The following is an 18379-nucleotide window of genomic DNA, read 5'->3' on the forward strand; positions in this document are numbered from 1 at the left end:
TCCAGATTCTAAATTCTATTTCTGTAATTTCATCCATCTTTTTTTCTAGTTAAGAATCATTGCAGAGCAACCAGTTCAGTCATTTGGAGGTAAGGAGGCAATCTGGCTTTTAGAATTTCAGGAGTTCTTGAGCTGGTTCTTTCTCACCTATGTGGGGTGATGTTTCTTTAATTGTAGCATAATTTGAGTATAGTGGGTTTCATTCCTATATGTTTTCAGAGGGCTGAGGCTTTGTGCAGGGTCTTTATTTGCAGTTGATTTCTTGTCCTTGGTTTTGCAGAGGACTATATTACCAAAGTATTTTGGTGTTGAAGTTTGGTTTGCAATTCAACAGATAGTGCTTAAACATAATGGCTGGTAGATAGACTCTTAGCCAGCCATGCAGCCCCTCTGTGTTTCCTCACATTTGTAGCCATGCTCCCCCTCAGTGCTCTGAGAGTGTGTGATCCTCTCCCACTCAAGTGCTGGTCGTAGATCTCAGCTTAGCACTCCCAGACTGTGCACTGCAGGCCTGAGACAAGCTTAGGATTTTTTCTCTCCCCCAAGCTTGGTCACAGCAGGGGCAGAGACCTTGGCTTGCCACTCAGAGCCACTGCCTATTAGACTAATCAGCTGGGAAAAGGTGATTGTATTGCAGGCCCAAGCTGGGGGCTCATGACTGGTGAAGAGCAGGAGGGCAGGGAGAGGCAGGCTTGCCTCTTTTCCAGAGGGCACTGCAGCATGCTGAGAGTGCACAAATTCCAAGATTCCTAATCCATCTCTAATTACTGGCTAGAGGGGGATAAAATCCTGATACTGACACATGTGTTTGGATGGCACTCCTCTGTCTTTGTCTTCTGCTACTGGGCAGACAAGCACAGCAGGTACCATTTATTCTACAAGAAATTTCTGAGTGTCTGTAACAGCACAGGGTTAGTAGTTAGGCAGTAGACCTAGGCCATGAATACAATATTTCTCATCGTGGACACTTTACCTAGAGTGACTACCATTGTGATCAGGCCAATTCTGGAGATGTATTTATTTTATTTTATTTTTTATTGTTAGTTGCCGAAGGGTCGATTCTTCAAGTTTTATAAAACCTCAAAAACGAAGTGACAACACTTAATTGATACTTCTTGTAACAATTAAGTTAAAGTCAAAAGAGCATTTCCTTACTCAGTTCTGGGAAAGTAAAAGGCAATCCCATACCAACTGGGAGAGTTAATTCCAAGGCAGGTTTAACATTGACCTGGGCTCTTTACTAAAATAAGAAATGTACCTGCCTTGAGCTTACTCCTAGTCATGACATGGAATATACGTTTGAGCAATTTCCATTTTTTATTGATTCACAATTATTGTAGTAAGATTGATCATTTGTATCTGATTTTGTCACGCTATCTGGAGGGCTCTGTCGCTTGGCTGGTTACACAGCAAGACTATGTCTACATGACCAGCTGAGTAAAAGGAAACCTGGCTGAAACTGAATTTTAGATCATCTTTTTGAAGGTGTTTTTTCCACACATCCATGGTTTCTAGACCCAGAGAGAAGAGAGAAAATGTATTCTGGTATGGTCCTTATAGAGAGAGGGCAGTTGGACCCTTCATCTAGCTTCTCTGAATCCATTTCCCTGAACCAGACTGTGGCCGTGATACACATCTTTACTGTAACGCAGTTTCTATGCTTTATCATTTTCTTGCAATAAACTGCTAATTTGCAAGCACTGTCACTTGGATCCTGCCAGTCTTTGTTAGCAACAGAAGTCTGTCTAAGTGCCACAGTTAGTGTGTGCTTACTGACCTAGGTAGGCAGACTAGACTTACAAGGAAACATTAACAACAGGCAGAAAGAACAAATTGTATCATTCCTTAGATAGGCAAGAGAATTGGACAAATCGTCTACAACCACCAGGTCATGCATTTTTTGGCAATTTTTGTTAGAGTTTGTTTTTAGACAAATAAATAATGAATGATAATTGCACTGACACAAACCATTAACTTTTCAGCTTTTGAAATTCTTTAAAAACAATCTAAACTGCACCAGGCTAACAAAACAGATATTAATGATTGTCTCCGTGAATGAAACAGGGAAACTTACGTAATTATTGCCTAGGTGTGGGGAGAATTCCTCAAGCTGTCAGTTCTTGGTTTTTCCTTGTGCAGAGTGCTCACCTGAGAACAGAAGATATGTTTTGATCTATAAGCTCAGAGACTGAGTAAGGATGAAAACAAAGTTTCCTAGCTTTTTTCTGTTTTTCAAGGAAAGTTCAATTTTCCTGCAAGAATGTCATTAGAGTCACCGTTTGCCTCTTGGTATTGTCTAGAAATTAGTCACCAAAATATATGAGCTTTGCCAAACCATCATCTGTTTTCACTCCAAAGTAGCAATATGAAGTCCTGGGTGGGATAGGTCAGGGGGCAGTGGGTGTGGGAGATGTGAGTTGGGAGATAATAACATCAGAGAAACCCTGGGGAATGAGTATTGATGTTTCCTTGTTACATGACCTGGCTCTGCCTAAGCAAGCCCATATCATGTATTTAAAGTGCCATTTTATCAGGAAGACATTCTAGGGTCCTTCTGTTTAAATAATTCAGTGAGGGTTTTGTGAAAATGAATTTATAGGCCAAATGAACACGTGGGTGATATACAGAGCAGCGCAGGTGCCATTACTCAAAATCCCAGTGCTATTCCACCATCCGATATACACAGAAATATTAACCTAGGATGATGGCAAGTTGAGAGGCTCCAAGTATTTTTTCCATGATAGTGGATTCATTACCAACATATTTTGCATTACTTCTGTCCTTTAGGTAGAACTGAGTATCAACGTCAGTCACACAATATAAAAGCAATATAGGTCAAAATCTCCAGCTTTTAGAATAAATTTCATCATTTTGCTCCAGCTTTTATTTGCCAGTTGTTAGGAAATCTGTCCTCTGGGGACTCTGAGGATGTCACCTGTTACTTGTATCAACATGGCAATAACAAATAGTGCCAGAGACCTCTGAGGAGAACAAACTCAAGACTCCTCTTCAAGAGCTCCTTCGGTTCTATGCTCTGAGAAATGTTGGGCATAGTGCTGCAGCACTCCCAGACCCTGCTCCAAGGCAATCTTTTGCTAACTATTGTTCATTTTGCAAAGGACGCAGCACCTGTTTGGAACCCATGGCTATGAAGTACTGGAATGAGAAGTAAACAAAATAAATATTGATTCATCCTCTAGCGTCTGCCAGAAGTCAAGCAAAGCAAGTCATTGAAAATCTTTACAATTCTTAATATTCTTCCTCAAGGTCTGTCTAATCGACAGACTAGAAATTTTGGGAAAAATTTAATAACAATATGATATCAGTAACAAGAATAATGATATTTATAGAAAAATCAAACAACCCACATACATATCTAGTGAAAATAAAAACATCCAGAGGGAAATATATCAAATGCCAATAGTGGTTGTATGAAGATTGTTTCATGGGTAGTTTTAAATTCTCTTTTATTCTCTGTTTTTTCTATTTTTCATTATTCATAATCTGGTCAAATATTAAAATGGTAGTTTCAGCCATGAAAAAATATTATAAGGCAGTAAAGTATGTTAATTTGCCAAATTAACAACATCTTAAGATGAGGGAAAGACCATTTGCACTTGAAACAGTCAAGGAAAGTTTGGTGTAAATGCAGAGAATGAGACAAATATTGAAGGGCTGAGGACAGAAGAGGATTCTACATACAGCTTTATAAATCTGTGAATGTTTTGTTCATTTTTACTCTGTGGTTCATTTTTTGTTTTCAATGAACTTTTATTTGTAAAAATAAGCAAAAAATGATGACTATGCACTTAATGAATAATTGCCATAGCATACTAATTAATTAGTTTGCTAATGACATATTAATCATATGTAATTACCATTAGACGGGGAAGTGCACATGACAAAGAAGAACAAGAGACTCCTCCTTCAAGAAAGCTGGGTTCAGAAAGACAGAGAGAGTCAGGGGACAGGGAAGGGAATAAATGAAGTCTGAGAAATATGCATTGTTATTGCATATGAAGTGTTGTCAAAACTGAGCTAGAGAAGGCAGGCACATCATGGAAGGTGTTGCAGACATGCTAAGGTGTTTGAACTTAATCTTAGGTTATTACCTATCAGAGTCTTCTAAGCAGAGGAGTATTCTAATAAATTCAGATCTGATTTTTCTTACTCTAAATGGTTCAAAGTCAACTGATGCTTTGAAGCTAAGTTTAGTGATACAATGTTTTTCTTCTTCCATAGAGTCATATATATTTCTAATTTCAAATTTTTTCTTTATAATTTGTATAACCTGACATATTAAAAGTGAGATAATGTGTATTAGATTTCTGAGATGATATAAGAATCACATTTAAAACACGTCACACATACATTTTTTAGTCAATCATGGTGACCTTTAACCTGACGAGATCCCTTACTAAAGCTGAGGAGTAGCTCATATGTTCTTATAAAGGACTCCTTGATCTGCAACATTTGATACTCTTTTTTTTTTCCTGAAAGCATCTTCTTGTTAGACCCTAGTAAACTTTCTCTTTTACATTTAAGAGAGTTCTAAATTTAAACATGCATGAGTTACAACTTCAGCAGAAGACCTTATTCAACAAAGAATATATTTAAAGGAAACAGGGAGAATGGATGGATGAACATCAACCACATTACTTACTCCATAACCTAATTGAAAAAGAGAGATTTGGAGTGAAAAAACTCTCTTCCCAGGAGAAAATGACCAGAACTTTAACTGTGGCTCATTCGGCTTCTAGAAAACCAGAAGATTTGACATCCACTGGCATTTTTCCTAAAGGTGGGTTGCTGCAGAGGGCTGTTTCCTTGGAAACATTGTTTATTGGTCTGTACCATGGTAAAAAGTCCAGGGTTTCTACACTGAAGTAATGACAGATTCAGATAATTTTTATGACCACTGAAACTCAAATTTCACTGTGTTACCCTTCTATGCTCATTAATTAACATTATATTTCTTAGGTCTTGAAACCAAGAAAGTAAATTGTAACAGTCATCAATTCTGAGTAGTTGGTAGTCAGATATTTGTTCTATCAATGTTTTTCTGTATTTTAAAAATTTCTAAAAATTTTTATCTAGGCAGCAGTAGAAAAATTGAGCTAAGTTTGTGAACTTATATCAAACCTAGTCATTTAAATTTTTTTTTTTTGACTTATTTTTTAGGAAAGACATCAGTATTAGGTAAGAGAAGTTACTTAAGTAAAAATAATTTTAGTAATGTAACTTCTCGAGTGTAGTGAGCATAGTATTATTAAGAAAATATATTTGAATACATTTTGAAATGCAGTGGGAAGAAATTTGTTTGCTAGTGTTTGGGGAGACACCAAGTTCTGTTAAAGATAGACTTTAATAAAAATTGTGGTAGTACAAGGAGCATTTGGATAGCATTGTATTTTAGATAATAAATTCTGGACTACTGAAGTCTACTCTGAATTACCAATTTCAGTGTTGCCCTATCACCAAATATTTTCCATGGTAGTTATCTGGGTTGCCCTTTGAGAGGGTATTTTGCTAAAAGCAATATAATTTCTAAATTGAAGTTGGCAGAAATAAAAGTATTCAAGACTATATGTTACTATTCCATGATAAAATCTCCCTTTTAGACCTGTGACCTGACTTTGTTTGAAGAAAAGGAAATTAGGTGGGCTAAGGGTCGATTTAACTAGTTTGCCACTGTCTATTTCACTTACTGCTCTAGTCACCGCGAGAGTGGGAGAAAGCCTACATAGAATTTTCCCCAGGCATTAAAGAAGAGTCTGCTGTTACATTTGCAACCAAGAAACACAAGGTTCTCTGAGGTTTTCCCCCTGCTGGAAGTCATGATTCTAGTGTCAGTTGTCCCATTTCTTTGGTGGAAATGGGTGGTAGAAAACTGCAGGTAGTCCCGATCCCAGCGCCGTCCTCAAAAAGAGCCGGGAGCTTCTACACAGAACATTTCCAGGTATGTTTAGCACCCTAACTCACCCCTTGGAGAGCCAACATGACTGCAGAGTGTTTGGAATATGTGTGATGCCTGTTTGCAAGCCACAGGCAGATTCTGAGGACTTTTCTTGATAAATCGTGTAGTCATGCTTAGGGTCTCTCATGTGCTTACTCAGGACTGGTTCACATTTAGCCTGCTTGACCACTTTTTTATTTTTGCCCTTTTCCCTGACCTGGTAGAATAGGCCTGGCTACTGAGTAAAGGCTGGTGAATAGCCAGGAGGAAACTGTGAGTGGCTTCTAACCACTTTATGAGTAAATTCTGCTCCTTTGCATCCTTCAGATGGCTCCTCCTGAGACAAAGGATAGTACGGGAATAAAGGAAATGTGTGTATTAAAGAGTGGAAGACATGCAAGGAAAAAGGAGCTCTCTCCTGAAAGAAGATGGCTCATGTGAGGGGTTTTAACATTCCTGCGCAGCCTTCAGCTGTCCTTGCTCTTCAGCTCTTCTGTTTGCCTCTTGCCGTTTGTTCTACATTGAATTTATACATGAAATTGAAACCACTTTCAGCCTGTAATATCTTGCTCTTGATTTGGGACAATATTTATAGCTTCTGTTTTATGAAATTATTTTGAGCCACCAGCAATATTTATAATATAGCTTATCCCCAATATTCAATTGGAGAATTGGATATTGTAAATGTATTAATGTAACGTGATATTTAAATTAGACCCACAAGTTTTTTTTATTATTTATTTATTTATTAATTTATTTATTTTTATGAAGTCTTGCTCCTCTGTCACCCAGGCTGGAGTGCGTGGCAGGATCTTGGCTCTCTGCAGCTTCTGCCTCCCGGGTGCCAGCATTTCTCCTGCCTCAGTCCCCCAGGTAGCTGGGATTACAGGCATGCACCACCATACCCAGATAATTTTTGTATTTTTTAGTAGTGACAGAGTTTCACCATGTTGGCCAGGCTGGTCTCAAACTCCTGACCTCAGGTGATCTGCCCGCCTCAGCCTCCCAAAGTGCTGGGATTACAGGCATGAGCCACAGCTCCCAGCTAGATTGTTGTATAAAACTAATAATTGCTTTTAATTGATCTGTTTTGTGATATCAATGGTTTAAATGTCTGATCTACTCAAAACAAAGAAAAATCTATGATTTTAATTTTGAAAAGTTATCCAGCATCACATTTTTTCATTGTTCTTGACACAAATCATACCTATATTTTGAAAGACTTTTACAATTCCAATCAAATGAATATACCTAAGAAACTGGAAACATTCACATTACATCAATAGAATATTATATTTTACCTTTATGGAGAGGCATGATTAAATTTATATAAATGATATAAAACCTGATTTACATTTTAACTGATGACCAGTTTTTTTGTCCTCTTGACCACATGTGACTCTACATAGCCAGTACCAAAATGAAACAAAACAACAGCAATAATTTAAAAACTTGTTAACAAATTTTGTGATCTTTCTGCCCTTCCTGCAGAATAGGAAATGCCTCCAGCCATCTACACATCCACACATATATAGAAAGCAACCTCTAAAGGCCACATAGTCCAATAATCTTATCAAAATGGTAAGATTTTTCTTTCCTTCATGGGAGAATTTTATATTTATTGACAGTAATTGGCTATTTCTAAAGAAGTTAGGCTTTTTGTTTATGTTTCACATGAACAAAATCCAAGGTTATAGTTAGATTCTAAAATAACTAATTTTCATCTAATCGATTGTCTGGAAACTTACCAGACTCATGAGAAATTGTCTTAACAGTAAGAAGCTTCACGCTCTCTTTATCAGACTGAGGTCTATTTGAAACAGAAAACATTAAATTAGCACCACAGTAATCAGCATTGAATGTTTGTGAAAGTACTGTGACACAAACAGAATGATGAAGATACATATGCATATATATACATATGTACATATGTATATATACACACACACACATATATCTTTCCATGGCAAGAACTTTGTCTTTTCACATACAAATACACATATACTTTTTAGCAATTTTTAGTTTTTCTGCAATCAAGCCAGTAAATCCCTGCCACTCTCTTATAGTGGTGATTGTCAGATAAATTAAAAATTAGTATGAGTTGCGTGAAACACTTGGCACAAGGTCCATATTGCACATGTCTCCAATTCTGAATTATGGAGAGGAAGACATATAAATCTTTACAAACCTTTTGGGCTTATGCTGAATTCTGGAGATAATCCTTTTCATGAAGTCCTGAGATACTGTAGTACGGTATCTGAACTGTCTATTTTAATCAAGAGTTCTCACCTATCCGAAAGAGTTTCAAACTCTAATTATTTCCTTTGGACATCTCAGGAGTCTCTAAGTCATATGAATAGTAATGTAGCATTATTTCTAAAGTTTACAACCTTATGAAATATAAAAACACTTGTATAAAGGTAGACCGCAAACTCATGTCAACAAGGAAAACAAGGTTTGTTTTGACATGAAAAACAGTTCATCATGTCTCTTTGCAGCACCTTGGTTGTTACAGTTGCTTGGATTGGTAAAATCTGCTTTATTTTAATCAAGTCAAAGTAGAATAGCCATCTACCTTAAAGGCACTGAGAACTGGCTCAAGGTAGAAGCATAATTTTCTCTGTGATAAACATTAAAAATTGTCACTGGGAAAACTATCTAAAAACTCTAGGGATTTTTTCTATGATATTTTGCCTCCTAATTATGTTCCTTCTTCTACTTTTTCCATTTCATCTTTTTATTTCCCATTTTACCACTCCAAGATTAAACATGATCTTATATTTGGAATTTCTCTGTTAAATGGAGAGAGTTCTGACAAATAGTCAAAGCCAATATGTAGTGCTTCTACACTTTAGAAAATAATCCAAAAAAGTATAAGTAGAGTTAACAATAATTTTCACATGTAAATGGTAGGATCTAAACAAAAGATGATATGGGCTTACTTACTGATCATTTCCATTTTCTGGTGTGCCTAGAAGAAGAGGGAGTTGTTTAAATTAGAGTTGCAAAGAAGTTGGCTACCAAAAATCTGAGCCCCTGTAACCCCCTTACCTGCTGCCCACTCTTTTCTATACAGAGATGTTTCTAAGCCGTTTTAAAATATTTTAATTTTCCCTTTGCCAAGCCATTTCCTCAGGTATGGTTAATGTTTATCCTGGCATTCATGGGATAGTCCTAATTAGGTCAACCCCACTACATTTAGTTCTGGACTAATCTTGATCTTGTAGTTTCATATCACTATGTGAAATTACTGTTCATTATTGCATATCCCATGGACAACAGAAAATGTCTGTTTATTTCAGTATCTCTGAAAAAATTCTATTAAAAGTATTGAAGATTTTATGCCAGAGAATTGAAGTTTTGACTTTCTTTTATACATTGTTCTTTTCTGGGACACAAATCACTGTTTGTGGTGAGCTACAATGTAGATACTATATCTAATTGTATCTTAAACCCACTGATTCAGCCTCTCAAAAGAGCCCTGCAAAATATCACAGAGGCTACTAGCTGCAACTAATCTTTTGTACTCTTTGCCAGGCTGCTTCACAACTGTCTGGTCGAAAACACCTGGGGTTTAGAGTGAGAACTCAGAATGATTCATTCTGCATAAGGACGTGGCCTCTCTGGAGTGAATGTTAGTGATCAAATCTTGCATTAATCTATGGCCAATCAGGCCAACTGTTTAATGTGATTGCATAAGGTTTCCCTTGTTGTGCTCCTTTGCTCTGGTTTTATTCCATTGCTACTCAGCTTCTGTTTCTTAGATTTCCTTTCATATTTAATCTAAATGTTGTCATTGAATATGCCCTTTGAATGTAATTCTCCTGGCCTTGACTATCCTTGTTTTATAAAGACCTTAACTTCCACTAATATTTTGGCTGCTTCTATTTCTGTCATCTTGGTTAAGATATCCAATCATAACTCTTAATCCCTAGGATTTAACCCATGGCACCATATACTGCTGACCAATTAGACTTAACCTCATCTTTGCTCCGTCAGTAAGGATTTAACAGCATTTTTTTGATTCCTATGTGTCAAATACAGTATCAACTGTGATGCTAATAGCCCTGTTTTAAAATGAGTTGATTTTTTTAATTTATAATTTTTGTGAGTACATAGTAGGTGCAGATATTCATGGCGTATAAGAGAGATTTTGATATAGGCATGCAATGCATAAGAATCACATCATGGCAGTGGTGTATTCATCCCCTCAAGTATCCTTTGCGTTACAAACAGTCCAATTATATTCATTGATTTATTTCAAACTGTACCATTACGTTTATTATTGACTATAGTTGCCCTATTGTGCTGTCAAATACTAGGTTTTATCCATACTTCATATATTTTTGTACCCATTAACCATCTCCACTTCCCCTCCACTACCCTTCCCAGCTTCTGGTAGCCATTATTCTACTCTCTCACTCCATGCGTTCAATTGTTTTGATTTTTTAGCTTCCAGAAATAAAAACATGGCATGTTTGTCTTTCTGTGCCTGACTTATTTCACTTAACATGATTACTTCCAGTTCCATCCATGCAGTTGCAAATGACAGGATCTCATTCTTTTTCATGACTGAATGGACATTATTGCGTATAAGCACCACATTTTCATTATCTCTTCATCTGTTGATGGACACTTAGGTTGCTTCCAAATCTTGGCTATTGTGAACAGTGCTGCAACAAATGTGGGAATGCAGGTATTTCTTTGATATACTGATTTCCTGTGTTAGGCATATATACCCAGCAGTGGGATTGCCGGATCATATAGTAGCTATATTTTTAGTTTTTTTGAGGAACCTCCAAGCTGTTCTCCATGGTGGTTGTACTAATTTACATTTCCACCCACAGTGTACGAGGTTTCCCTTTTCTCCGCATTCTCTCCAGCAAAATGTATTGACATTTTTATATGCCTGTTTTAATATTCTTTCCCTAGGAAACTATAGCAATATTCTCATTAGCAGGTAGATGCAAGCCAACAGACTATTTTCTGCATATATACCATTCTTATTTGGTTAAAGCTCAGTCCACTGTCAACCTTGTCCAGGTAAGCTTAATTTCATATTGAAATCTCTGATTCATGTTGTCTTCCACAGAGCAGAATGGGTTTACTAATTTCTCGAACTAGATAAAGTCTCTCCCACATACTTGAAGAGTGATTAACTGCAGGTATTTAATGGTGCTAATTTAATGATAACAGTGCTGTAAATTCTGTCTCAGAAACAAAGTTAACAATAACCAAAAAGATTTGGCTACTTGTACAATTGCCAAACTTGACTTTAAAATACTTATGTCTTCAGAATAGCTATCAATAGTGGTTGGAATTTTACACATCCACAGAAGCCTCTTTAATAGAAAATGTCAACTTTTCAAATACTGTAGTCTTAAATCTTCCTATGTAAAGTAATTTTTAGTATAGCATTTTTTTTTTTTTACAAATAAATTTAGCACATTAATTTTTACCTATCCTATATACTCAACACTCACAGGCTTCAATTTGGATAGCCGATTTCCAGTAATAGATAGGATTGGTAGGTAGTTCAGAAACTTAGGGAAATTAAACTGACTTATAAAAATGCTGTTTCCCCTCTGAAAACTGAACAAGGAGACATGTTTCAGACTTTATGAAGTTTATTCACTGATTCCCAAAGGAAAAGGCATTGATTTGTTTTTACTTTTCACCAAGAGCTAAAATGAACTCTGCTGTTTTGGTCTCCTAGTTTCTCCTGGTACTGTCACGATCATACTACAACTGTCCATGCAATTCATGGTCAGTAGGTGGCTTTAGGGATAACATTCATTAGTGTCCTGGGGGGCACATTGTCCATGAGGTAAACAAAGAATAATGCAGCTTATATTCCTTTTAAAAATAATTGCTTTTTACCTTTTAACAGTTTATGAGACTTAGGTAGAGTTTTTTAGTGACATATTTAGAATTAAAGTGGGGAAAGAGAATTCTATTTACTGTGTATTTAAAAATGTAACTCAATAAGCATATAGTAAGGGCCTGCTTTAGGTACCATGCAATGTGAACAATATGTGATTTGTGACTTGGAGGGGTTGCCTGATTTTCAAGAGAGGTAGGCACATGGAGAAATAAGTAACTATTCTATGGTATGATAAATGATATAATCCAAATATGTAGTATTACAATTAAAGGTAGAATTCATTCTGCTTGAAGAAGTGGTATGTTATAGAAAGATACAGTAAATTTGTGTTTGAGTTGAGTCCTAATGGGTAAGTTGGAGATTCAGTGTGTTATGAAAGGTAAGAGGTGGGATGGATATTCCAGAAGGAGTAGTATGGATGAGGGCATGGTTACGTGATACTACATTATATGACCGGGGCTGGGCTGTGAAATGGAGAGATAGTTTGGAATTAAGGTAACATGACAGTTGAGCCACGGGAGTTGAAGGGGTATTTAGATGAAGGTTGAGTAAAGAAGAGTCAAAGTTCCTGGAACAGAAAAAAAGACTGAGTAAAGACTAGAATAAATCAGAATTTAGTTAACAATAATTTATCAATCTTAATTCACTAATTGTGACAAACATACCATCAGATCTTAATAAGCGAATAGGGGAAACTAGGTGTGGTGACTCCCTGTACTATCTTTGCAACTTTCCTGTAACTCTAAGTCTATTCTAAAACAGAAAGTTTATTTTTAAAAAGGATAAAAAATATAACATGGTCATGGAAGATACTTTCGTTGGGTGTGTCTCCAAGGAGAGCAATTAGTCACAGAACATTTTTTGAGATTATGGGCCCCTGAGCTGAATTCTTAGCAATCCCTGTCTTTATTTTCTGTTACACAGAAATGGAGTTAATCTTTACCATAGACAAGTTGTCATTTTTATGCCCTCTTTACTACCATATTCCCCTGACCATCCACAAAATTTGGGCTATTTCATTAAAAAGAATTTTCTCACATTTAATAATATCTACTAATAGTATTTAATTCCCACCCTGCAATTCAGTAGCATTCAGTGGGTGTCTGTGCCCTTCGTCCTTTGTTTCTATGATCCGGAAATACGACATTTCATTTCTTTCTATAACTCTTCTCTCCCTTTAAGAATTTAAAATCAAGTTTAAACTGAGCATATATTCATTCTTCTTTCAGGAAAATAAGAACAAACACAGTTACCTACCCGGGTCTGCCTTCCAGCACATTCGGTACAAACCCACCAGAACAAACACTGAAAGTGTTATTACAATCAAAGCAATAACCACCGGCAAAATAATACCTAAAAAGAATTGGAGGCGTTGTCAATTAGAGTGGCTACTGAATTTCACAGCGATAGTTTAGTAACTGAGCAAAAGCATGAGTATTTCCTTTCTTCTTTAAACATCATTCTATTAAAAACATTATATTTTAGGCAAAGATTTCTCTGATTCATGGGGTTTCCTCTAGTTGTCATTTTTGACATAACCACTTGATGTCAGTCTTGTAACCTTTCTGAAACAAAATTCCAACCTTAAGAGAGAGTGCCCCATCTTCCTGGAGACTGAAGAAGTGGGGAGATGGAAGACTGGAGAAGCAGAAGTTGTACTCTAGATTATAATTAAATCCACATTCACTCATTACATTTTTTAGTACTTTATAATGAAGTTACTGGGAAAATATATATAACCCAATTGGGATTGCTCTCGTCCTAATGCTGGCTTTCTAAAACACTCACAAATTTCTTTCTATAATAATATCTAAAAACTAGAAAAGGCATAAAATATTGTAAGTAGATATCACAGTGAAGATGATTCTTAAAAATGAACATGATTCAAGAAAGATAGGTGTATGTGTGTCTGTTTAGGGGAGTGATGTTGCTGCAGTAACTTGGGGTGAGTTTTTAATATTTGTCTTTCCTTCCTTCCTTCCTTCCTTCCTTCCTTCCTTCCTTCCTTCCTTCCTTCTTTCCTTCCTTCCTTCCTTCCTTCCTTCCCTCCTGATGGTTATTTCTAAGATGAAAAGTACAGTGATAAAAGCAAGAGAGCTGTCATAGACACACAACTAAAGGAAATTAAGATGACTATTAGTTTAGCATATTTGCTTGCATACATACTCCTTATATATTTATCAGGGGTGGGAATTATTCTCCAATTCACCTATAGGATGGTTCACACTTCCATTGTCAGAGTTAAATATTTGTTTTGAGTAAGTTCTGCTGATTTCATAATAGATCTTAGGTGAAATCATTATTGCCTCCCAAAGTGAAGATGCCGTGAATCAGCAAGTCAGTAATTTCTATGATGACTTATTTAATGGAATGGGTTTACCTAAACTTAATAGAACCTTTCATAGTAACAGCTTTGAATATAGTCTTTTTATTCTTAATTACTAAGGAAATTATTTAATATTCTGTATTCAGTCTTAGCACACACATAAACGTTATATAACATATATAGGTTTTAGTTAAAATGGAACATTTTTAAAGGCCGTTTTTAATATTCTATGAAGGCAAACAATCTGTTTTTTGATATAATTTATTTTTTGTTTTAATTATTTACTTGACAAAAATGAAATATATTCAGGGTATACAACCTGATAATTTGGAAATAATTCACTTTTACAGGGACATCTACCTGTGCATTTTGGCTTATCTGAAACTAGTGCCATCGAGTCATCCTTGGCCCTTGATTGTAATTGCTAAACACTAAGCTAAGAAAAAAAATTGCCAAAGTGTGCTTTTTTTCTCTTCTCTTCTCCTTCCTTCCTTTCTTCCTTCCTTCCTTCCTTCCTTTCTCTTTCTTTCTTTCTCTTTCTTTCTTTCTTTCTTTCTCTCTCTCTCTCTTTCTTTCTTTCTTCTCTTTCTTTCCTTCCTTCTTGTTTTTTTTTTTTTTTTTTTTTGTCATTAAGACCCGACTCACCTGTGGGAAATTTTCAGAGCAGGCAGCAGTTAGATAGTATTGTAATAGGATTGCAGGCTCAATAAAGTTGACAAAAGGCTGCCCATAATCTGATTCCTCCCCTTTACTGGTCATATGCAAACATTCTGTGTATCTACTGCCATTAATGAAGATATTGCTATTACTCACTGGAATAAGACCGGCTGGTTGCTGAAGTGCTTGCATTTTTTCCACCCTCAGTGCCTATTACTTTAAGAAAGAAAAAAAAAGGTCACTTTTGGTTAATGTGTGCCAATCCTTGCAGTCCTCCCTCCACCCTCATTTTAGGAAGCAGCCATGATTTGTAGGTATGATGCTGCAAGTGCAAAAGATTCAGTCTCATTCTGAAGGAGCTCTGTTTTGTGAGTCAAGACTGGTAGTGTTTCCTTGGTGAAAAAGAAGGTCAGGTAGAGCAGATTTCCACTCAGACACACAGATATCATACCTTGAGACTGTGAGGTGTTTTCTGGAATTGTAACTGGTATTGAGGATACTGTACCAGCTTTAGACGGTGAGGCATCTGGTTGTAAAATGCTACCTGTATGAAAATTACAAATGCAGAATCACACTATGGTATTAAGTCTTCATACGGGATTTATTTGCAGATTCAAACAGTTTGCCTCTCTGAAGATCTGTGAAAACTATTTATTGTCGAATAGTAGGATAAATGCAATCATAACACTAAACCGTAAGTTCATCCATTCTTTCTGGAAAGGTAATTAAATTTAGAATCAAAAAGCCTGAGTATCAGTTTTACATCTTCAGGAACTCGCCAAGAAAACTTCAGTAAGTTTTTTAGCGTAAGTTACAGCCTGTATAACCTACTGCATAAGATTCCTGTGGGATGTAAATCTATGCAAAAGCATTTTTCAAATTTCAGATATTATAACTTTGGGTGATGGTGATTTCTTTTTTCTATTGCACATAGTTAAAATGATCATAACGGCACAGGACTTCAGATTTTATAATATTTATCAGCGATTGAAGGAAAAAAAATTGCAGTTGAGGCTTTGGTTAGAAGAATTGAGGAAAAATCAAAGAAGACTCCTTCATTTTCATCCCTAAAGTTCAGCAGCTGGTTTTATTATGTGCCTTTTCTAGAGTAACTGCTGCTTGGCTGTTTTTTTTCACTAGTGTCCATGCTCTTTTTTTTTTCCCAAGGGAAATATAAATAAAAAATGTATTGTTGTTATTTGTTTGTTTAGTTAACATTTGCCATCTTCAATCAGAAGGACTGAAGCAAAATTTATAAGTAAAAATCTACTATTCAAAATCCATAGCTGTCAATAAGTTTAAAGGACATATAAATAATTAAGTATTGTATAAGTTGAAAACATGTGTTCTTGTGAATTTGCAATAAAGTACAATTTGTACTTCGAAAATTTTTTGAAAATTTTTTCTCTTTCCCTTGCAGTATGAAGTGCTCTATTTAAATCACGCCTGTTTGCCTTGTCTCTTCTCTGAATTGCAAGTTCCTAGAGTGTGAGGGCCATACTTGTCAACACACCCAGCGTGGAGCTCTGGCCACAAGGGGTGTGCAGTCAAATGTAGCTGACACTAAGAAGCACTTCTTATGATTATGGTTCCTTGGGCGTATTGAGGCCATGTATAATTGCACCAAAGAAATTGATATTTCTATGACTGCCTTGGCTCATTCCTTCTTCACCACCCACATCCCAGCACGCACTGCATGCTCATGCATTTTTGACATCTGTGGGTGAAGAATAATGTTCAGAGTCTGTACCGTTCTTGCCATGCAAGAGATCTGTGGGTGGAAGCTAGATATATGCCCATAAGAACAAAGAAAAATGTCAGGCTAGTGCACTAAGCAGGCAGAAAAAGGAATATTAAATAAAAGAGTGGGAACTAGCTGAAACCTTGGTACTTTCAGCTGCCTTTTCCAGTGTCAAGTAGTTTAGCGAGGATGAATGCTCTTTCGGTTGTCTTGGTGGAGAAGGTGGCTGATTAAATAACCGATGATGTTAATCCTCTTGTGATTTCCCAAGGGTTAATTGTCCTACCTTATTACCAAGTTCTTGTAGACAGGCTAAATGGCAGCCTCAGGACTAAGTGTAATCTGTCTAGGTCAGAACAAACTCCCAGCTTCCCTGCTTAAAATGTGTTGATCACCCAGTGTCAATGGTTATTGCTAATGACCCATGGATAGGCCAAAATGTTAACATTTCATAGTGGAAAGATTTGGTGGCTGCTTGAACAAAGACTTTAAATTTGTTTTGTTTTTCTTTAAACTGCAACCTTCAGTTAATAAATTATTTCTGAATCCAGCACACACACACAAACACACACACAGATACATACACAGACACACACACACAACATTAGTGGTCATGATCCAATAATGGGAATTAACCTACAGTTTGAGAAGCTCTGTTTTTTAGCATGATCATATTGCTAATTATGAAATTATGGTACTTGGATGAATCCATAAAATGTGAGCCTAATGTTATTCTTTCTGTGACTCAGATGTGGAATCCATGACATGCTCAGAGCTGACGATCGACACAGTTTTTGTCGAGACTGTATTATCCTATATTACTAACAAAATAGCACTGCCAGAGGACATACAGCAGAGCTATAGCAGAGTGGCTAAGAGCATGATTCTGGAGACAGGATACAAATCTGACTCTAGCACTTACCCTGTGGAATCTTGGGCAAGTTGCTTAACTTCTATGTGCCTGAGTTTCCACATATATACATGGAGATTATAATAGTTCTACATCATAGTATTGTGAAAATTATATGAGTAAAAATAAATTTAAACTGCTTAGAAGGGAATGTGATATTAATATGTATATATTATATATAATAATAATTTTCTATTATTATATTATGATTATTCCCCTAGAGAGTTGAACCTCCCAACCAAGGTCAGTTTGTCTAATTTTCTCAAAAATTCTAAGAGTGAAATATATGAACTTCAGCCACTTCTGTGTTTTCAGATGCTTCTTTGCTCTAGTCAAGACATAGAGGAACTGGAGAAACTGGAGTAGAATATGGTACTCTCAGATGACATAGGTTTGTTCTTGGACGCTGACGTTTGGTGATTTTTACGGTTATTGAATTTGTGGCTATAATATTTCAGGATTTAAGTCCAGCTGGGAAACTTCAGGTCAGAACTTGGAGCAAACTGATGAGACAGAGACCCTCAGAGTCAAGTCCGTTGTAATAATGTATATCCAAATTTACCCCATCAGCATCTGACAGTGGTACATATTTCGACCTCACTGTAGACCAATTACTTAATAAATCATTGAGAGTTTTAGAGATAGAAGACCTATCAATGTCCCAAGGCACCTGTGATTGCCATAATAATGCTCCTCACAGAACTCCAACTATAGAAAGTGTAAGTGACCAAAGATACCCACGTGTACTCTGAAACACATCTCTCTGTTTGTGCTGGTGTCATGTCTCTCTAAGGCTGCTCCCAGCCAATGAGTGGACCTGCCAGGAATATTAGGCTGGCTTGTCCTGGGATGAATGTGGACTGGAGGATTCCCTGATGGTCTCCCTGAACCTCCCCTAGAATGCA

General features: G+C 36.5%; 1 protein-coding gene across 2 annotated transcripts in view; it reads right to left on the minus strand.

Annotated features, from left to right (window-relative positions):
- The window catches only part of EMCN (endomucin), a 124392-nt gene that overhangs the window by 12660 nt on the left and 93353 nt on the right, over positions 1–18379 (minus strand). For both annotated transcript variants that reach the window (XM_011969368.1, XM_011969367.1), the window contains 6 exons: positions 15275–15367; positions 14980–15039; positions 13098–13193; positions 8903–8927; positions 7705–7766; positions 2075–2148 (listed from right to left, as the gene is read on the minus strand). In XM_011969368.1, coding sequence (XP_011824758.1) covers positions 2114–2148; positions 7705–7766; positions 8903–8927; positions 13098–13193; positions 14980–15039; positions 15275–15367 — 371 coding nt within the window. In that variant the 3' untranslated portion in view covers positions 2075–2113. The remainder of the gene's footprint in view (positions 1–2074; positions 2149–7704; positions 7767–8902; positions 8928–13097; positions 13194–14979; positions 15040–15274; positions 15368–18379) is intronic.

This window comes from Mandrillus leucophaeus, unplaced genomic scaffold, assembly GCF_000951045.1.
Source record: "Mandrillus leucophaeus isolate KB7577 unplaced genomic scaffold, Mleu.le_1.0 Scaffold887, whole genome shotgun sequence".
NCBI classification, from domain to species: Eukaryota; Metazoa; Chordata; class Mammalia; order Primates; family Cercopithecidae; genus Mandrillus; species Mandrillus leucophaeus.